The sequence below is a fragment of the Motacilla alba genome, chromosome 13 (genome assembly GCF_015832195.1).
Source record: "Motacilla alba alba isolate MOTALB_02 chromosome 13, Motacilla_alba_V1.0_pri, whole genome shotgun sequence".
In the NCBI taxonomy this organism is placed as follows: Eukaryota; Metazoa; Chordata; class Aves; order Passeriformes; family Motacillidae; genus Motacilla; species Motacilla alba.
In genome coordinates this window covers 4,844,974-4,867,264 of record NC_052028.1, presented here as the reverse complement: position 1 = coordinate 4,867,264, position 22,291 = coordinate 4,844,974, and the positions used below count along the sequence as shown (strand labels likewise).

Here is a 22,291-nt window from a genome sequence, read left to right as displayed (position 1 = left end):
GGAATGCTGTCTTACCATTTCCTTTTATTTTTGTATCTGTAGGGGAATTGACCAAAACTCTACAAATTAATGGTCATTGAGGAAACAATTTCAAAAACTCTTGTCTTCCTGAGAAGATGCTTTCATAAGCTAATGTCCTGGAAATACTCAGAAGTTTTATCTCAGTCAGAGTAAATCCTTCTTTTAACTACAGTAACAAGGAATTAAGTGTTCTTTCAGAAACAATAGAAATCAGGTCAGGCAGCTTTAAGTTTAGCAGTCATAAAAACAAAAAGCTGTTTGTTTGTCTGAACTGACAGACAATATAGAATTCATATGGAATGACAGGCTTTTGTGTTGAATAGCATCATGAGAGAGCAATTGGCAGGCTTTGTTCAATGCTGTAGTGTCTGTGTCTGTTTCTGTGTTTATAATTGTGATATATTGATATCTGGATTTGATGAGAGAGTATTAAAATGGGATCAAAGAGCCAGGCATTGTTAATCTAAATGATCGTATATCTCCTGAAACTTCAAGAAACTCTTTGTGCCACCAGCGTTAAAATGCTTTACAGTTAACATGCTTTCCAGTTCAATCAGTATTACAGCACCAAGGAATTGAACTAAAAAATTCAGATATGGAGGATTCAGCTTAGCCACTACATGTTCAGAGAGCTGAGAAACAGGAATGTGGATTGAATCTTTCTTTCTCTTTAATCTGAAGTTATTAAACAAATCTTAATGGTTTCAAGTGCCAAATGTTTCTGCTTTTGTTTTGGCTTTTCTGTAGGTGCTGTTTTGTTACTTTTTTTCCTCTCTGAAATGTTAAAAATAAATGAAAAAGAAGGAAAAAAATAAGCATGTTTACAGTTCTTATTCCTCACAGATTGCAGAATACCTGTGGGTGGCTTAAAGCAGCTGTTTCTTGTGGTTACCGAACTTCTTTAAAATACAGAAAGGAAAAAAAACCCTTAAAAACCAAAAACCACAACAAGGCTAAATGTCAAATCTAAATGAAGGCAAGAAACCTTTTCTCTAGGTCACCAGCTCCTCTGGCCAAGTACATTTATTCTCTCTTAGGCCCATAATCTGTTTCAAAAAGCAGTGATTGAGCCAATACATGTGCCAGTGCTGTGACCTCTTCTCCTGCAGGTGCAAACAGCTACCACAAGGAAAGGCTTGGCTGCCTTCTGCATGTTTTATCATCTTCTGCTGCAGTTTGTTCCCTTGGTGGCAGAGGTGGCACAAGGAATCACTGCTGAAATGCTTTGGTGGTTTAAGCAAAGCTTCTGACCTGGGCACGTTCTGCTGGGTGGGCTTGGCAGGGGGAACCTGGACTGAGAGGGGACAGGGGCAAGGCAAAGCTCTTCAACTGTCCCAGCTAAATTCACCCTAACCATCCTTCAACTCCTTAGCCATGTAGAGAAAAGCAAGATGTTTTGTTCCAATTTTTGCTTATTAGCAAATCTGAGTATTTTTTTATGTGGGAAGCTTTCATTTCCAGCAAAACAATTTGTCGTGAGGATTTCTCAGGACTAGCACAGACCTGGGCATAGAATGTCATGAGAGAAAGACATAAATACTAATAGCAGCTGAAAATAATTAGTACCCCAGTGGGTAGGGTGTTTGTGCTTTTACTGTGTGTCTTCCTTTCTACAGTGGCTTTCATTTTGCAGTTTTTGTATGCTAACGATGCATATATTAAAGTCTATATGCCACAGTAAGGGTGTCCTAATTAAGCACACTGTTAAAAAAACTCTATGGTCCATTGAACAAGAAGAGATTTAGACAGTTTTCAAGAGCTCCAAGTGCTGAGTTGGATAAACTGGTCAACTTGAGGGGTGGTAAAGAAGCTCATCCAGTCACAATCTGGGGTGCACAAGAGCAGCCAAGCGCCAAAGTGTGCACAGACATTCACAGCCACGCTGGAATGTCAGGGTTGGGATGGACCTCTGGGGAGACTTTGTCCACCTTCAGAGCAGGGCCTTGGATTAATGTTAATCAGGGGCCATAAAATCAGTTGCTGCTGCTTGTGAACACGTTGTTAAAAGATAATGTACAGCTCTTTAGTGCATTAACACTGAATAGGAATAATCTCCTCTTCGGAACTCTCCTGCATGTTTCAGTCTTAATTGCAAGCCTTCCTGAAGGAAGAATGGAAATAATTAAAGCTGGTTTAAGTCTACTTTTCTTCTGTTGCATAACAGAAACAACTATTGTTCTGTCAGTTCGGTGTTATTACCAGAGTTCATTCAAAAATCAAAAGATGACAGTGTTATTGTTTTATCATTGTTTTTTAAACTCTTCGATAATTTAGATAAAAAGCAATTCTCTTACAGCACTTAATTGTTTGCTTCCCACCCATTCTGGTCAATTATTTCAATTTTTTAGAAGATGCATGATGTGGGCTTTCCCTTTCTTCTTGGTCTGTGCCACATTGTTCTTCAAGGACAAGTCAGGGAAAGTAGAATAAACCAAAACATAGTGGCAGCATTACTTACTCTTTTCTCATCCTTTCATGTTGTTAGGTGTCAGTGACTGACCCCAAATAGAAGAGTGGCTCTCCTGGCAGCACCGTGCCTGGCTCAGAATAATGGACATAAAGGACAGGAGGCACCGCTCGCTGACGCGGGGCCGCTGCGGGAAGCAGTGCCGCTACACGAGCTCCTCGCTGGACAGCGAGGACTGCAGGGTGCCCACGCAGAAGTCCTACAGCTCCAGTGAGACACTGAAGGCCTATGACCACGACACCAGGATGCACTATGGAAATCGAGTGTCTGACCTGGTGCACAGGGAGTCGGATGAGTTTCCAAGACAAGGTATTGTTGCTGTTTGTTTGTAGTTCCCAGGGAGTCCCCGGGGGCCTCCTAAGCTGTGTGTTCGCTGGTAGCAGCAGGCAGGCAAGGAGACTCCGCACGGCTTCTGAGGGTGCTGACTAGATGAGGGTTTATTGGGGGTCCCACCCCCGGGAGCAGCATGGTTGCTGAGGGAGAAGGGGGAAAGGGGGAGAGGGAGAGCCTAGGGAGAGAAGGGCTAAGAGAGCATCTGGTCTCCCTTGCACAGCTTAAGAGGGAGATTCAAAGTGGGCGCGCAATAAGACTTGGGCCAGTGGGATTACAGATCCATGATACTGCAGGGCAGGATCACAGGCTTGGAATGAACCCTACATTTTCAAGGGGTCAGACAGAGCATACCATTTAACTAAAATGTAGCACCACAAGGTACGTTTACAGTCAGGACTGGTTCCTTTTACAGTGCTCCTCGATGGATGGGCTGTTCCTTGTTAAAGCATCTCAGTGCTACAAGGAGTTGTAATGAAAGAACTCTAGGAGAATGGATATTGTATCTTACCATTATTTCCACTGCTTTGTGCTAAATTAGGAAGTTCTTTATTTTCTCAGAGTTCTAGTGCTTTTGAGATCCACAATTTGTAAATGAGGCAAACTGAGATTTACTGATCAAAACATCTGATAGACACAAATGCCATGACCCTTGACCAGAGGGTGTCCTTTGCATAGATATTTGGGTTAGCCAATGTGCTAACTTGGTTAATTTGGAAATGATAATGGCATTTTCGCCTAAATGTGTGTCTCTTTAACACAGAATCTGTACTGAAAAAACAACTAAAACACACTTATGGTAAAAACCCAAATGGCCAACATACATTCATTAGTCATCAGGTCCCTTGGAATTCCTTTTCTGTTCTTGAATGCTGTGTAACTGAGCTGTGGGAATGGGAGTGTTGGTTCCTCTGACTTCATTTTGTCACTCATATTGCCCACCTATATTGCTCACTCTTGACCTCATAAAAACTAAAAGGAGGAAACCCATCTAATTCCTTTTGTAATTGGCTGTAATTGAGCATTGCAGCCTACAACTAATGTTTGAAATAACCCGGCTGTATGAACTGGTAAGCTAGGGGAACTAATCTCCTATTTTATAAAAGGGTCCTTGCTATGTCCAATAGATTAATGAATTAAAAATGTAAATGTTTTTACTTGAAAACCTGTAAATGTGTACTGTACACACGTAGTTTTATTCCCATTTGGGTATTTTCTTGTCTCAAGAACTTGTAAGCCTCTGTGCTGGAACCATTAGTGAACATTACTTATTAGGAACTGTGTTTAATCATGTGGTTTACTTGCCCAAATAGCCAGGTTAAATGGGCATTCAGTCAGTGATTAGATATGGCATTTGAATTAAAAGCCTTGGTTTAGTGTCAGTTGAAGAATCAAATATGGTTCATATCAGCTAAGATACAGGCAGGCTTGATGGATAAATGTATAGGTTTTGTGGCCCCTCAATGGAAGGTAAATCATCAGGTACATTATTTAAATGTACCATAATTTAAATGCAGAAACTCTTCTGGTTTGTAGATGTGCTTGTTGACAGCATGTGATAGTTCTCTGCTACACATTTCTGATGTTGTGGCTCAAGGAATGGGAAGTTACCACAGTTGTAGAAATCCTTCAGTGGAAGGTCATTTCTTGTACCTGGTATCATGTCACACGTCTTGTTTCAAGCATTCTGACAGCAGGCAGTGTCTGTCTTCGCCTTTCAATCAAACTATCTAATAATTAGTGTCAATAATTAAGCCCTTGTCTAATCCCTTGTTTCTCTCACATTTGTCTGCAGACATGTGGGAATGTTTGCATTGTGCTTGGTCTGTCAAACACCCAGTTCTGTTTTCTGGGGTAATCTCTTTTCTTGGAGGGTCTTTCTTTGCTTAGAGGTGTTTACCTAAGATAAAGCATCAAAGTTCACCTCAAACCTCTGGGCTGCTGGAGCCATTTTCACTGCAGTTTGTTCTACTTTACTGTACAGGAGTCATCTAAATATTACTTTTCCCTATCAGGATGATTGATGCTTCAGCTCAAGTGCCTCATTTTAGTTTGCAGGTCATTATTCAGCATTTCATAATGGTCTTTTTCTCTTGATTACTGATTTGACAACTGCTCATCCTCCCCCTGCTCTTAATGTGTTCTTCTCTGCCCTCTTTACAAAGGGGAATGCAAATTGTTGGTAACTGAATTGAAACACTCCGATTTTTTTTTATTATTGTTATTTTTTTCCCTACTAGTTTGTGTTGTTGTGTCTAAATAAATAGTGTTTATTTTAGAGGGCCAAAGTAATTTTTTTGTTAGATAATGAGCAGCAACTCCTTATTTTCCTTCTTTTGTTAAGTTTAGAAAGCAATTTTTTTAGAAAAGAAGTCTGTGTGATGATTCTTTGCATTTGAAAGCTGGATATCTTTCTGATTGAACAGTTTCACTGGCATGAAATTTGAGAAAAGATGACAGGTAGATCTAGATTAAGATTTGGTATCTGTTCCCACTTTCTATATTAACATTAGATGGATAAAAATGTGGTTCATATGTGGAAGTTCTGTTCATTACAACTCGTGCATCCAGTTTCCAGCTGCAGACATCTAGGAATTTATACATTTAAATTTTTTCTAACTTGGAGTGGGTGTTATGATGGGATTAAATTTTGTGGGACATAAACGTGCTTAAAATAGTCCTTATAGATTTTTTTGTTCTTCTATTAGAAAAAAGCTTGAAAATTTTTCAAGGAGTTGCAGATATTTTCCTCAATATTTTGTCTCTTCTATTAGAAAAGCTAAATACTTTTGACTTACTGCAAAATATTTGGTTTGAACATGGCACTGGATCTGCTCACAGCTGTTTTTAGCTGCCTGTTGTACATTACTGGGTTTGGAAAATCAGTTAAGACAAAGCTGCACTCATTCTGGTTTTGTTTATCATGGTTTGTCAGCAAAATGCTGGTAACAAAAACTATATTCAGAGCTCAGAAGTCTGAAACAGTTCTTGCTGGGTTGTTGTAGTATTTTCCTGAGAGGGATGAAGGTTGTTCACACTTTAAAGGTTTTAACTGTTCACAGTGACTGATGGGCTGCCACTTAGAGGCCACAGCTGCTCTTACAGGTGCTTGGGCTGACCAGACTTCATCTCACTGCTCACACTCCCAAAAACTCTCCCAAGATGAGATCTTTGATCAGCTTGTCATCAAACCTGAGTCATCCTCAACTCTTGTGTTAAAATTAATGTATCCCTTCCAAATCCAACTGAGTTTTGGCAATTACAGTTTTAATATTTCTCTCCAGGACCTGTGACCTTTTGAAAATGAAATGTTTTGATAGATTTGGATTAAATACATTAAATAAAGCTTCTTTAATGTATTCTGCCTAGAATGAGAGCACATTTGTAGTTTTCCTTTGTCATGTGAGGTTTTTGAGTGGCATTCTGCAATCTGTTGATTTTCATTATATCTGTGCAGTTACATAATCAGAGGAAATTTGAGGTGGAGGCAAGGTGGCAGATTCTTTGACATGGAATCAGGTGTAGGGTGGCTTGTGTGGGAAAAGGCCTCAAGGCAGCTCTCCCCTTCTAGCCAGTACATGTGGAACCTCCACTTCTCCTGAATCAGGGCTTTGGTTTGAATGGTGACCTGAGAGAAACACCATCCCAGTGTAAAATATGTAGTAGGGTGAGACAACTCTTCCATTTCTCCTGTCAAGAATGCATAGTATTATTGAGAAATAAAAAATTATAATTTGTGTACCTTATTTAATAAAGCAAAGATGCTGAATAAAACCTCCCTCCCTTACCCTCTCCCTCCCCAAATCACGAAAGGTTATAAGGTTTTATTACGTGATTTAAAAGCCTGAAAGCACTTCATCTGTGCTTTCATCTGTATTGAAGTTATTAATAATGGAGCAATGTACCAACATTACTAGACTAGCAAGTAAATGAAAGTACAAGTACTTAGAGCAGCCTTCTGTCAGTATGCTTTTAAGAAAGGAAAAGGTAACAAAGTCAAACCCAAACCTAACATTCCTCCTCTGATTTATATTCTAATATCAGGCAAGTGTCCTTTTGAGCTGTAAGAGCAAAATGATCTGATAGACAGGAATGAACCCAAACTTTGTGTATATTAGATCTGAGTCACAATAAAAAACAGGAGAAAATGTATTTAGAAGTGGATTTTCAGGGAGACATCATGGGACTGACTTTCAGTCTTTGGGGTACTTTCTTTTAAATATGCACAAATTTTTTTCTCTTAGTATTTTGTGGATTTTGTGGATTTTTTTTCCTTGTTGTGGTTTGTAATGTTTGGGTGTTTCATTTTGTTTGTGAGTTTATTTTGTTTTTCTTTTTTTCCTTGTGAGCAGCAAGCTCTCTGGTTTGCAAGTGATAGTTTAAATCAGTTGTGATAATCTCTTCCTTTTCACTTCCCTCACATTCCCCTTCCATCTTACATTCTTGGCATGTCACCATTTTGTATCTTCATCCATTGCAAGTCCCTTTGGTGGGCGTGCTGGGGTGCTCAGACCTCCTGGGCTGACCACTGGGACTCAGAGAGTCTGACCTGGGCTGAGCAAAGGCTCATCTTCCTCTCTTCTCACCTGCTGGACCACTTGAGCAGCTCTGATGGGAACTCCAGTAATTATTAATAACACCAGTGCTGGAAAACACAGCACTAATCTAATATTAATATGTATTTGTAGAATAAACAACAGCTAGACATAATCTGAGAATTCTCTGTACACACAGTTTCTCTCAGGGAATAACTTTTTATTCTCAGCAGTTTCCCACAACTGATCATTATTAAAAATCAGCATTTGTTTACAGTTTAAATTAGAGGCTCAGAATGCAGGAATTTCTGATGCAAGTATATAAGTTTCTATAGACTTGTGCTCCTTTTTCCCTCTTTTTTGCTCCTTTATTTAGTTTTCAAAAAAGAACTTCTATTTTTACTGCTTCTCTTCTCCTCGTTAGTTGATGATTAAGTTAAACTAGGTTCTGTTGTTTAAAACCATTTGCAAAGTTGCATGCACATTGTGTAAACCACATATAAAAGGATAACTTCTAAAAACTAGATGTTGTCAACATGTAGTAAGCACACACTGAATAAAAGAAAAAGAATTTAAAACCTCAGGTCTACCTTAAAATAGGCTTAGTAACAATTTTCATGTAAATACCTTTTCAGGAGAACTTAAAAATTAATAGGAAATATGCTTTCTATACTTCAAAGTTTCAAATTTCTGTCAAGCAAAAGATCCTGTGCTTCAATGAAAGCCATGTTTGTTCATCTCGTAGCGCTGGGGCCTGAGTGTTGAACAAAACCTTTCCTTGGTGTATTTTTTCCCCGTCATCCCTTTACTCTGCTATGTAATAGAATTCTAAGACTTTGGATACTGAAAATAATAATTTTTGATCCTATAAACCCTTCTCCATTTTCTCATACACACGTGAGCACACACTCTTCTAAGAACTTTGTTTGCACTCGTCTGTGGATGCTCTGTCTCATACTAAAATCTACTGTAAAGGGAGATATTGTACTCCATGGAGATGGAGTAATAGTTTTAGTTTTTAAAAAATATACTTTAAATTAACTTATTTTTTTATTTATTGTAATAATGAAAATGGCTAACAGTTGTCAAATCTTGCATATTTGTTCCACCTTCTGTTTCTTGTCTTCCAAAGGTTCAATTGATATTTTTTAGGATCTGGTTTTCAGCAAGATGTGTTTGGAAGAGAGGCTGATTACTTGTGAGTGTTCTCAAACTGATGGAGAGCCTTAGATTCTTTTCTAATACACTTATTAACACTGAAATGTCAGATTTAGAAAGCTTTTACATTTCATCTGGATTTGAATTGGGCATCTCTGTCCCTGAATCCTAGGTGGATTCCAGAAAATGAGTTTTTACATGTAGTCCTGAATTTGCTTTAGTGAATATCATTTTGTTTCTGTAAACTTGAGAACCCCCTAAAGCTTGTTTTCTGGTAAAGAGCAATTAGGCCATTTTACTTTTTCTCCTCTTTTCTCATAATACAGGAAGAAATAACTATTTTAATAAAATGGAGTTCAGGAACTACATAACATAAAACAGCATTTATTTTGGATGATATATTATTGAACTCCCCAATTCCACATGTTTTTAAGGCCTGCATCTTCAGAAAAATAAGGAAAGGATTAGATATTTGTATTTTAGTGGAGTGTGTGGAAGATGGGTTAAGCACCAGAAGGTATTCACTGCTCCAATGCACAAGTCAGTTTTCAGCTCAAATGCATTGGGACCAGGTTTTAGGTGTATTTTTATTTACTCAGTAATTGTCTTTTCTGCTTTATTTTTTTTTTCCACATGTTGTTTTGAAATGTCTTACTACTGGGGACTAAATTCTAGACTCAGTGGACAGCTGGTTCATCTGTGGTGATGATTGCTCTGTTTGTATTTCCTCTCTCCTCCCTATTTGTTCTCCTAACACCTCCAATGCATTATGTGATTTCTAGAAGCTTTTAAAATATTGTGTCTGGACCCAAATGCACACACTTCGCTCAGTAAAAAAAAACATGAGGGAAGTTTCAAACAAATAAAAATACCACCCAAAGCTCATTGTCTTCCCTAGAGAACCATGGAGGTTTTGGAGTTGAGTTCAAGTGCTGATGACCAATTCATTTAGAGCCCATAAATCAGTAGAAAAGCAAAATGGTAAGGAAGTATAATTGGGGAAGCAGGGCCCAGCATTTGTCCTGTTTGTTTTGTATTATTTGTCTCTGGATTCAGAGTTCCAGGTCAGGATCTGCTGTTACCCTCCTTGGCCTGCTTTTGGGTTGCTCATTAACTTTCATCAGGTTATTTCTACATTGATCCCAGTAATCTTTCCTTGAATTAAGCACATTCTGAAGTTCTGGAAACATCAGTAGACCATGAAGTAGAAGTAGATAATGAAAATCCATGATTTCCACTGATTGGCAGTGACTGTGGGAACTCAGCCTCCATGTAAAAAGCAGATGCCAGCTTCTCTCTGGGTTTTGGAAACTGGCTTCAGTTTTAGACATTAGGTCTGGTGATGCTCTTTTCTGTGTTATTGGAAAACCCACATTTTCCAATGTTTTTCTGTACAGATTTAATTAGATGCTGCAGTTCAGTCAGTTGTGTGTTCTGTGAACTGTCTGTCAATCTAAGCAGAGCTCTTCAAGCATCTGCCTATATAATGTCATCTTCTGTCATGAATTTCAACTTGGTGGTGGTTTCTAAACCCATTCCTACCTTATAGTTTGTCTCTATATGAACTGAAATATACCATGGCAATGCCCTCTGTGGCCCAGTGATGTGGATAAAGACAGGTTGAAGAGACAGTGACTGGTATAAAGGTGGTTCTTTGACACTATTTCATGTTTGTAAATCCAACTTCAAATTAGCTTTTGCTGGTAGCAGTCACTTCCTTTTGAGGTGCTCATCCTTTAACCATTCCAAAATGGTTTCAGGGTCTAGATAGCTGATTAGACAAAATAGCATGCAGATATCTTTATACATTGCCTTTCTTTTTTCCATGTCAGTTGGAAGTGACTACAGTGGATGCAAAAGTACGTGTCTGTGAATGCAGACCATATTGGAAACAGAGATTTACTGTCCCAAAGTGTAATGCTTACTCAGCCATCTGATGAGATTTGAACACTAAACAGTTTGAGAGGGATGCATAAAGCTGTTTTATTACAAGATGCTGTTATGAATTGTAGCAGCTTTCCTTATGCTATGCTGCTGTTGCCAAACAAGTTGCATGAATGTAAGCAGTTTTATTTCTAATTACTTGCTCACATTTCCTTAGAATAGTTGGGTTATAGGTTTGTGATTCCTGCTTCTCCACTGGTGGCCATCTCTACATCCTGTTTAATTCAGAATGAAAAGATATCTTTTTAAAACTGGTTGGAGAAAAGCCTCTCTGAGGAATGCTGCTGCTAATATGGGAGATGGAGGGGGCTCAGATGTTTGTGTGTGTGGTAGAACCTTGTTAAAATGGATGCAGAAAGCTTGAAAAAACAGTTGGCTGTTTCTTCATAATGCAGTGAAAAGTAAAGGGATCTTATTTTAGCTGAATTTGAGCAAGCCTGGAAAATGGAGGAATAAATCAATCACCTAAAGAAATGTTACGGAAAACACAGTAGTCAAGACCTATACTTTTTCCTAAACTTTAGTCAAAACCTGGATGTTACAAAACTAAATTTAACACTTGAAACTGTTCTTGACAGAGGAGTGAAGGCAGTTCTGTTTTCTTGCTTATGTGTAGCTAGAATTGCTTTTGATGATGCTGCTGGGCTCTGTTTTCTTAAACAGTCAAGTGTGTTCTTCGTGACAATCACTACTTTCACAAAGACAATTGTTTGAAGAAGATTGCAAGAGAAGAACAGTTTGATCATCAGTGCTGAAATGTCTTTTCAGTGTAGTTTGTCCAACGTAATTTTGAATGTTGAGTCTTGGTCTTCTGTTGATGGGCTTGCAAGATCCTTCCTCAGCTTAAAAAAACAATTTATTTGGAAGAACTTGCCAGTATCTGTCTGTTTTATTCCTAGCATTGCTCCTCTATCCATGTTCTGAGCCCAGGTCTGCCTTGCCAATCCTGGTATTGTTAGACATCTTTTAGCTACCTATCCATCATATTCCTTCTTTCCTTATTGCCTCGTTTATCCATGCTCAACTTTGGACTCTTGGTGCTTGCTGTTTGCTGTGTTTCTTCTCTTGGCATGTTTTTCCCAAGTCATGTGTCACCTAAACCTTATAGAAATTTTCTTGTACAAGGGGATGGCACCAAGCACTGCAGCTGAGGGGTTTTGTTTTGCAGTTCCACCAACACTTGTAGAATATAAAGAAAGGTCTACTGCTAAGGAAATTTGAGCAGCTGGCTAACATCAGCTGTATTTTTTGCTCTGTTCCATGTGAAAACCATACAATATCCTGTGGTCAGTTTTACCTAGAAGAGAGCTGTCTGTGGAAACAAGTAGAAATTTTGAATATGAAACTGATATTCATAATCATATTTGATTATATGAAATGGTAAAGGCTCAGTTGCAGATGACTCAGTTCGGTACAACTTTGTCTCCTCAAATACATTAATCAACTCCATTTGTTTAAATACTAAAGTAAAAATTATCAGTATTTTAGGTTTTGCTACTTAGGCCAGAAGCACTGTTAGTCAGATAATTAAAAAAAAAAAAAAAGAAAAAAAAGAATATCATCATGTAGAACAAATTGCATAAATGTTATTCCTTCAAGCAAATGGCTACTTTGTGGTAGCTGGTCTAGAACTGTATATTCACTTTTTTAAATTACTTCCAGTAGAGTGCTGTGTTTTAAAGTTGGCCGTTTATGATTATCTATTAAATATTATAAATATAATAATAATTGTTCACATTATGTAGTTAGAGTACCAAAAAAACTTTTTATAGATGGCATTCAATTTGATTTCAAAGCAATATCTGATTTTCTTTTGAAGTTTTTCTATTCCTGAGATAGGCATTTGAATAATATTGAAGAAAAGCTAAAATGGTACTCAGTCTCTGTGGAGAAAGTATTACCTTTGACTAAAATGATTTACAACATGCTAAAAGTTCAGTACAAAAAAAAAAAAAAGAAGATAATCTGGACTTTATTCTTGCTTAAGTTATCTTACCAAAGAGTTAGAGAGGTGGAAAGAGTAGTATTAGCCACCTAGCTTCTCTTTTTGGGGGGTTTGGGTTTAGTTTCCAGTGTGTCTGCTAAACTTGCTGCAGATATAGTTTGACACTAACATTAAAGCAATTACAGCAAATAAAATTTTGTGTATGACTAGGCAACTGAGTGTGTGGGCTCCTGTTAAGTTTGTTTCTAAATTCTTACAAAAATAAAACTCATAAGGCATTATTACCAGCATGTGCTTCAAGCACTGAATTTATAAAGTAGATTGCTATTAATATGAGGAATGATATATCACAGCTGTAATGCCATGTCTTCCAAAGTTAATGAATAATTACAACTTTCATAATGAAAAATTAAGGTTAAAGTGGTTTATAAGACTGCCTACAGATCCAGCAGAAGTCTAATTAGAAGAAAACATTAAATTTGAGGTACTTGGAAATGTATATTACCTAGTGGTATATATGGACTAAAATCTTGCACTTGTATTTAGGATTGCTCAAATGTGTACAATTCAACCAGAACATAGCACAGAAAACTGAAATGTTATTTGCTCTCTGAAATCACTGTGTACACAACAGATTGTGGGTTTAGATGTCTTCAGTACTTCAGTTATGTGAGTCTCTCTTGTTGACTCAGTGCAACAATCTCTCATCCGTGTTTGCCCGTTCCTTTACCATTTCTGAAGTAAAATGAACCTTTGTGCTTGTTTTTCCTATTACCAAAGCCTAATGAAGCTCTTGTTCCTGTGCTGTGGCAGTTCTGGGGCAGCTGCCATAGAGGGGGAAATGAGGGGCTGGTTTGACGTCCCAAGGTCTGTTTGAAAGAGCCCACTGCCCACAGCTGCTTGGTTTGGAGAGCTGCTGGCACACAGCTGAGGCTCAGATGGATTTGTAGAAATTACCCTCAAAGAAAACCTTGAGCTTCCCTGGTTGTCACCACATTTCTCTTCACAGAGAAAAGCAAGGCACAGTTCTTCCCAAGAATATTTCTGAGATGCACATTCTCTGAACCTCAGAGAAAGGAAAAACAATTCTTATTATTTGCTGTGCCTGTGTTTGTGCCAAAGTAGAATGCAATATGGAGATTGTTCACCCAGAGTGATGGTGTTTTGTTTCCTTGGCCTATCAGGACCAAGTGTGTGTGTGTGTGTGCCGGGACTGTTGGCTGACACTCACGAGATTCTGTGCAGTGGAGGGCAGAGCTGAGTGCTTGGCAGACTCAGTATAGATGCAATGTAGCATAGTGTAACACAGTATAGAATAAAGTAATTAATTAGCTTCCTGATAAGATGGAGTCCTCCTCATCACTCCTCCTTCGTCGGGGCCTTCTCAGCTCAGCTGTACCTGGTGATGTTCAGGGCACGAGGAGCTGCTGTGCCGTGTTCCACGTTCCTGTGTGGGGCAGGCTGGGAGGTGTGTGGCACTGCTGGAAGAGGGCAAGCTGCCTTCTCTTCCCACAGAGAAGAGAAGGAAAAAACCTTCCTGTTTACCCAGGCAGGAGGCTGGAGAGGCTGAACACATCAAAACTGAGATGATGATGTGATACTGCACTTCCCTCAACTTGTTTTTGCATTTTGTGTAATGCAGAATGAGTGTAATTGAGAGTATATTTGGGATAAGCTGCCTTTGCGGTTATCAAACATGTCAGCTTTGCTTTTTTATGTTTATATGTCGGGTTTGTAACTCTTATAAGCTGTTATTGCATGACAGACTCCTCCATCTTAATTTCAGTCTCTTAAATTCATCTTCTTCCTTCATTTTTTAGACAGCATAACAATATTACACCTTGATCCCAGTGTATCTATCCCACATGGGGTTTGCTAGGTGGTGTTTTTTGAGACCATCACTACATGAGCAGAACAGTCCTTGTCAACAAAATTCCTCTGAAGCATTGTTTTAGAGTGAATTTTTTGTTGATCTCTCTCCTCTCTCATTATGTCTACAGCTTGCAAAAGCATAATGGAACAGAATTTATCTAGTTTTTCTCCAGTATCTCTTTTACTCCTGAGAATCTTAGTATTCAGTTTAAGGAAGTATATCTCACAAAATATTTCAGAAGTGTGGCAACTTATCCTCTTAACTATACAGGTGTGATATTTATAAAACAGACACTTTGGCATTTAAAGACATGATGATGATCTGTAGAATAAGAAGGCAAAGGAAAAACTTGGAATAATTAGAATGACTTGACACAATAAAGAAACCTGAAGTTATGAGGTGATATTTTAACAGATGTAACATTGTGTTCTAAAATATACAAGTATACAAATTTTTTATTATTTAATTGTACTGATTCAGTTATTGAATTTAAAGTACCCATTTGCTCAGCTGTGGAGTAGTGGAGAATAAGGATTAAAGAATCAGTTGTCAATATTTTCCCTTAAATTTATGATTTTTCTTATTATGTCATGGTTTTGAATTCTAACTTAATTTTAATTTAATTGAAATTATTTTAATTATCCCAGCATCATGGTTTTTCTATCCTCATTGTTTAAGCTATATTTGGAGTAGGTGAAGTTGACAGTCCTTTTCATAGAATGGTTGGGGTTGGAGGGGACATCAAAACCATCTTCCAAGCCCCCTGCCATGGGCAGGCACGCCTTCCACCAGACCAGGTAGTCAGACTCCATCCAGCCTGGCCCTGAAAGATCAAAAGAGGGAGTGACCATTTCAAATAGTAAAGAAAAAACAGTTCTTAGTGTATTTGTCAGGCATGGGAAAGGCTTGTTTACTTGTGTTTGCACCAGGGATCTGCAAACAAATAAATGGCTCAAACTGATAGAGATTTACCTTAGATCCTCCTCAGGTGATGGGAATAATGTGCTGCAAGAGAGGAGTTATGGTTGCATATCAAAAAATGCTGTTACAGAAATGCACAGTAAATTTCCACAAATGATTAAATAAATTAAGCTCTTGGACACATTTATGGCACTGTTTTCAAAACAAGAATTAAAATCTATGTCTCTGGAGGTCATATGACTACTTAGCAAGGAAACAGACTCAAAGTTATTGGTAGTGTCAGTGAATAGCAAACATGACTTTTTTAAAACGAGATGTATTGTACCTCATATGTTTACTACATTTAGTCCAGCAGTATAATTTACTTAATGCTCTGCAATATTTCTGGGGGGGAGGGAAAAAGCCAAATTGTTTGGCTACAATTGATCTTGTTCATATGTAAGAAAATGGCTGAAGTAAGTACTTCATTTATTGTTTGTTCTTGTAAGAGAATGTCTTACAGAGATGATGGCTCTCAAAGGCCTTTACCACTTCAGCTTTCAAGACAGAGGGTGAAGTTAGGCTAAATCTCTGCACAAACTTTACTCTTCTGAAGCCTGAAAGGTATACTTAAAAGTATTTCAGTGAAATACTGAAAAGTATTTTTCCGTTGTCAGCACCTCCAAGAAGAGAGTTCTGTGGTTTGGTTCTATGCTTGATCTTTGGCAGCCACAAACCTCCCCATGAAAGAACCAAAGGAAATCTTTTAGCAGAGTGAGCAGCTAAAGGATGAAATAGACCCTGTTGCATAAGAGGGCAAACTGTGATTTCTTATCATTTAACTTCCTCCTGTTCCACTTAAAAACATTTTCGTACGGACTATCTTCAATTTCTTATGACTCCAGGTTGTAAATTAACATACGGCATAATCTGAAATGCAGATGAGGGGAGAGAGGGCACTTGTGGAAAGTGGCTTCTTGTCTTACTGTCAAGGAGACTGTTATGCTTGAAGTTTTATATTTCTGCTGAAATCCATAGATATTTTTGGATATGCAGGTGGTAGAGTGTGTCTGTCAAATTTTCTATTTTTTTTTTCTCTCAATGAATTCTTTGCTAGAATCTTGGCAAAATATTTTGAATGCATTTGTGGTTTTTCCTTTTTATGTATATATCCACTATTCAATTACATAATTTTTTCTGATTTTTTTATCTCAGTGCTCCTTTCTCAAAGACTTCTAACCTGCGCAGAATGATACTGGTAAATAAAGACTTGTAAAATCACCAAAAAAAAGAAAAAATCTAGTGAATTTAATAGAAGTGAGAGTATCTTCCATATTCAAATGGTAAAGTAAATTTTCAGATATGAGAATTGATGTGGGAGAGAGTTAGCAAAATAAAGAGAAGGTGAACAAGGCTGGTCAGGTACAATGCTGCAAGAGGCTGAAGAACAAAAGGTGTCAGTTGTGGGCTTTAGGGTGCTAACTCTGGGCAGAAGCAGCAAGAAGAGAATGCATTAGCAGAACTTTTGGAATGAGCTCTTATCTAAATTAATACTGAGATATTAAAAAGAAATGGTACTGAGACGCCTGATTTTTTTTTTTTTTGAGGCACTGTATGGTGCTTTATTCATTGCTGTTCTCAAGTTCAGAGCAGAACCAGGCAGTGTTTGCACAGCCCTGGATGAATTTGGAATTGTGCTTGTGGTGTCATCTTTCCCCAGCTAAATATTCTTTTTTTTCCCGCAGTCTGTATTTGTCATGTGTGTGACTGAACTCCAAGAGACTGGGGCTTGAAGTGCTATGCTGATAGTGCCTTTTTAAAGTCTTTTTCCTTCTAATAATTAACCCTAAATAATTAATAGCCATGGTGTGTCTGAGTTCTCAGTATAAAGCTGTCACTTTATTTCTTAGCATTTTCATTAAGACATTATTCATGCTTGATTAGAATGATTTTGGGTCTTTTTGGCTGTCAGTACTTTCCATGGATTTGAATTCTCTTCTCACTTTTCAGCTCTTCTGTGTTGGGACTGTGTTAAAGCAAATGCCATTTTCCTAATGGGAGGTGAAATTTAACGTCAGCAGGACAAGCAAAATGCTGAGCTTGGCTTTATTTCTTCCATAAGAATGTAGTATTTTATTCTGCTAGATAGTGTCAAATAGATACATATCATAGTTTTAAGTATATAATTGCATCTACTATTGATTTTGTATGGACATTGTTCTTACCTTCAGAAAGCAAATGTTATGTTAGTTTCTGATAACGAGCATTTATTTACTAGGAAAATAAATTTTACTTTCAGAGCTTTTCAATTAGAAAGGAAGAGAAGCAAACTGATTATTATGAACTATAAAATTATTCAGCACTGAATACCAGTAGATAATCCAGGGCACTTTAGGATGCAATTCTTTTTTCATCTATTTAACAGGCCTCTAAATGATAATGAACTTGTCTTGATGTGCATGTTAATTTGTGGTGAAAGGTGATAAATAAGAAGTTACCCAAGATTTAAAGTCTAAGAAAAACAACTTGAAATGCCTCTACTTCATCTTTTATGTAGCTAAAAATGATATAAAATGGAAGAAGACAGAGGTGAAATGCTTAAGAATGAAAAATGTATAGATTTTAAGTAATTCATAGTTGTTTTTTTTCCTGAAGAGAACAAAAGCTAAGATTATATATGTCATTCTGATGTACCAAATCCTATTTAAATAATTGAGATGTTTGGATTTTGTTATTTTTTTGTCTTACTTTAACTCACATATTACGCCAGTGGGATAAATGATGTTGGTTCATTCCCATTTTACAGACAAAGTGCAGGAGAAAAAAAGATTAAGTGGGTTGCTCAGGGGCATGAATAACATTGTGAGCTGAAAAAGGCAAAAAAATCTTTGCACTTAGATTAGTAATCCATTTTTATTTATATTAGCTAATATTTCCGCTGTTGGTTTTTTCCTTCCCTTTCTATTTTCTGTGTAGCATGTATTCTTAACTAATCAGAAATTATTTTGCAAAGTTCTCTGATTAGTGAAACTTCAAGCCATCCATCAAAAGGGAGAGTTTCACTTCAGTTAATTCCATGTGTCTTGTTTTCTTCTAATTTTCTGGTGTTTCTGGAAAATGCATATTGCTTTTATCCATCACAAAAACTGTAATAATAATTTAGAAAAAATAAAGATTAAAGTGCTTTATTTGTTGTTAGAAAATAGAATTTAAAAATACAAAGGTGAAGTCAAAGATATATTTTTACCATGTTTTGTTAACTTACGAATTACTCCTGTTCCAGCAGATTTTTTTAATGTAATTTATTTAATAAAGATGTCTGAAACTGCTGGATTAGGGAGAACAAAAGATGGTCAAAGAAACAGGAAAGGTAGGCATCAAGAGAGACAATAGTGGAGGCTCAGTGAGGGCTCTCACACCTTAGGAATGAGTTGTGAAATAAAAAGGAGAAGGAGAGACGAGGAAAAATGAGCTGAATTTGCACAATTTTTTAGGAGTGAGTCACCTAGCTCTGACTTTAAGTGTGAATAATGTCTCAGAAGTCAGTGATAACCATGCCTTTCATTGTGAATCCAGGTTTATTATCTCCCTAGGGTGACTCCTAGAAAAATGTCAATAGTATTGGACTGCGCATGTTTGGAGACTTTGCATGTTGGCTAAACGCAGGATTCACTTTGGAGGATCTTTTCCAGAGACAGCATTTTGTATTGATCCTGGGAGGGTTACTCTGGAAATTGACCACAGGCTCCATGACAGTGGTACTGTGTTCCTTGGAGTGTCCTGTGATGCCAGAAGATCTAATTATAAATTCTTTTCTGTTGGGAAAAGACCACAGGTGGAGTGCAACTCCTGAGCAGAGCATGGATCTCCTTGTTTCACGGGGAAAGAAGAGAGACCATGTGCACCATGACGTGGATGTGGCCCTTTCACACTGGGAAGCTCTTGCACAAGATTTTCTGCCACTCTTGGCCTGTACCAGAGGAATTTTTGTCATAATAGTCAATGAGTTCCTTCGTGGTTCAAGCACCCAAGAAAAAGTGTGTTTGGAGTGTGCTGTTGCTGTCTCTTGATTCTTTCTAATACTGTTATTGCTAATAACTTACATTGCTTGTACCAGTATAATTTGCCATCCCATGAACAAAATTTATAGTGTTTAGCAGAAAAAGAAGTAGCTAAGTCTTCTAGATGGGTTTATTCAGATTATAATATCCATCTAAGCACTGTAAATCTTTCATTGCATTAATTAAAAAACCTGTAACAAGATGAATTTCGGGTTTCCTGAATTTCAGGGTACATCTCCCTGTCAAAAATAAACATTCATTTTAGAAAATTTTGGAGCCAACCTTGATTTAAAACATAAAGTGAAAATACAGGGTTTGAGTTTGTTGCTGTCCTTTGGTCAATAATCCTTTTTTCTTCTGATCTGTAACACAGGGGTAATGGTAGGAACCTCTTTTCTGTGTGATACTTCATTATATTCACAAAGCATGATTTAGTTTAAATATGGGCTAAAATATGCATGTATGGATTATATGTGTGGTGGCCAGCCTGATCGGTCTGTGAAGAGGAGCTTCCTTATCCTTTCCTTATCCATTTCTTGAGAATGCAAGAAAAATATGAGTTATCCTCAGGTAACTTTGCCCCACAGGATAAAGTCTTTAGAATTCATGGAACTTTAGAAAAATGCATGCAAGAAGTATTTTAAAATCCAAGTAATTTGAAATGTTCATGGTCAAACAAAACAACCCCATTCATGCATAATCTGATTAATTTAAAAATATGTTTGTGAAAGTTGAAACATGTTACATGGGGACTGTGCTTGTAATTATCAGTGCCGTCAAGAAAATTAAAATATAGCTGTATCTAAATGAAGACACTGAGGAAAAAAAAATCATGTGGGTTTAAAATACTATTTAACCTGCATTAATTACCTCTTATTCATTATTTTAGTGACCTTACTTTAGTTTCATTAATTGATTTTTGGAAGCTGTTACATCAAAGTAAAAGCTATTACATTTCTAAAAATCTGCATTTGTGTAGGTATACTTAGTAGTTTAATCTTCACTTTTTAACTTTTTGGGGTTTGTGAAGTTAAATTATTACTCAGACACAAACACAGACAATTCATATTTATAAAGATCCCAGCTGTCAGGCATTACAAGGCATAAGTCCCAGCAGAAGTCAGGCTCCCATTCCCAGTAACAGTCGTGGCTGCAAATGATGTCCAGCTTCAGAACACTGGTGTCACAGGATGGGGGCAAATATTTGTTCAGGTGCTTGCAAATAATAATGAAATATATTCTGAGTAACTAAATGTCCAATATATAATCACCTTAATGGCAGTGCTCTTTGAAGGGTGTATGTTCTGACACATGTTATGTGACATTTGATGATTTTTTTTTTCTATTCAGAACACATGTAACAAAACCAAGATATCTAAGCCAACTTCTTGGTCACGCCCATTACATTGTAACTTATCATTTATTTCTCTTCTAGCCTGAAAAATAAGCTTATTACTCTTTCAGTTTGGAGGTGGCATTAACAAATTTAAGTCCAAGGGTCGCTGCCTCTTTTCAGTTCCTGTACGTGAAGCAGAAGGAATCAAGGTACACCTGATTCAATCCTACATCCCTTACACTGTGTGTAATGCAGTTGTAGGTTCACAGCAGCCAATAGCTTGTTCTTCCCCAGCCAGGAAACTGCATCCCAGGCAAGGTCAGGCTGTGGTAGGAGGGTGCAGAAGTCAAGTTTATGGTTCAATACTGACCTTCCTCCCTTTTCTGTTGTGAGCCCTGCCCTTCATGATATGTGGGATCAAATAAGTGCTATGTTGTGGCTTATTTTTTATGTTTCTGTTGAGCTGGACCAAAAGACTGGAATTACATTATATACATTATGTATATTACATGGGGTTTTTTTACTGTTTCTCTGGCTGGAATTGTGTTTTCCTTGTGTTTACAGTTTTCTGTTTCAGTCCTGATGGTCATGATGTAGCAGTTCACAAAGGGACTGTTTCTACACCATGCTGCCTTTAAATAGATGTATAACGTGCTGCTGGTTCAGAACTCAGCCTACACATGACCTTTGAGCAAATGGTTAATCTGAGTAAAAATTAATCTAATGGATATTTTTTCATACCAGGGTTCCTTCTAATTCTAAAGCAGGAGGGAAGGATTACACAGTGCTTGGTAACTTTCCTCCCTCACTTGAGAGGATTGCAGGCTAAGTGGGAAGGGAGCCAACTCCCGGTTTCATGTCCTTGCAATTTCAGCTAGACTGTTCCTGTCAGGTTATAGCAGATATTGTCATACGTAAATGGATTCAAATCAAATAGAAATTACTTTAGAGTTTTTTTATATGAGTGTAATTCACAAAGCTGAGTCCCTATAAAATCCTATTAAATTCTGAAGTCTTTTTTTTTACATGTACTGATACATAGAGCATTGCAAGCCTTCATTTTTTTGGTTTTTTTGTTTGTTTTTTTTTTAAATAATGGGAAAATGTTTGGGGAGATAAAACCATAAGCTGTAACTGATCAAATGCTGGCAGATGAGGATTTTGTTTCCTAGTTGATTCACCTCCCTGTCCTTTTTTTAAGCTTGAGAAATCACTTAGAGGTGGCTTGAGAGTAGAACATGGCTCATTGATAGGGAGGATTTCGTGGAATTTATGGTGGGAAACCGAAAATGTGCTTCAATAAGTGAGGAAAAACAAGGAGAGGAGACTGAGGTGTGGGAGCAGACATGTTTTTACTTGGGTCCATCCAACCATTAATAAGCTCATATTTGAGTCCTACTGGACTTTAATTAATAGCCCTCTTCTGGGAAACACAGACTGGCTAAACCAGTGGTGAGGAATTCCAAAGAAAAAGAGCCAATCTGACAAGTATTATCTCTACAGGCATACAGAGAAATAAAGGCTTTGTTGTAAGAAATACACCATAACTCATCTGTGACCTTCCTGGCTAAAGCAACAGCCTAGGGGAGGTTTTTTGACTCTCAAAATGAGTGCTGTGCTATCATTGCTGCTGACTGTGCTGCAGCTCACAAGGCTTGGTTCCTAATATCATTTTATGTGTAGAAGAAATGGATCAAGCTATTCTTGAAGTTAGCTTCATA

The 22,291-nt window shown here is 37.5% G+C and overlaps 1 protein-coding gene across 17 annotated transcripts in view; it reads left to right on the top strand.

Annotated features, from left to right (window-relative positions):
• The window catches only part of TENM2 (teneurin transmembrane protein 2), a 1,086,458-nt gene that overhangs the window by 603,376 nt on the left and 460,791 nt on the right, over positions 1 to 22,291 (top strand). For all 17 annotated transcript variants that reach the window (XM_038149757.1, XM_038149758.1, XM_038149759.1 and 14 more), the window contains one exon: positions 2,507 to 2,797. In XM_038149757.1, coding sequence (XP_038005685.1) covers positions 2,572 to 2,797 — 226 coding nt within the window. In that variant the 5' untranslated portion in view covers positions 2,507 to 2,571. The remainder of the gene's footprint in view (positions 1 to 2,506; positions 2,798 to 22,291) is intronic.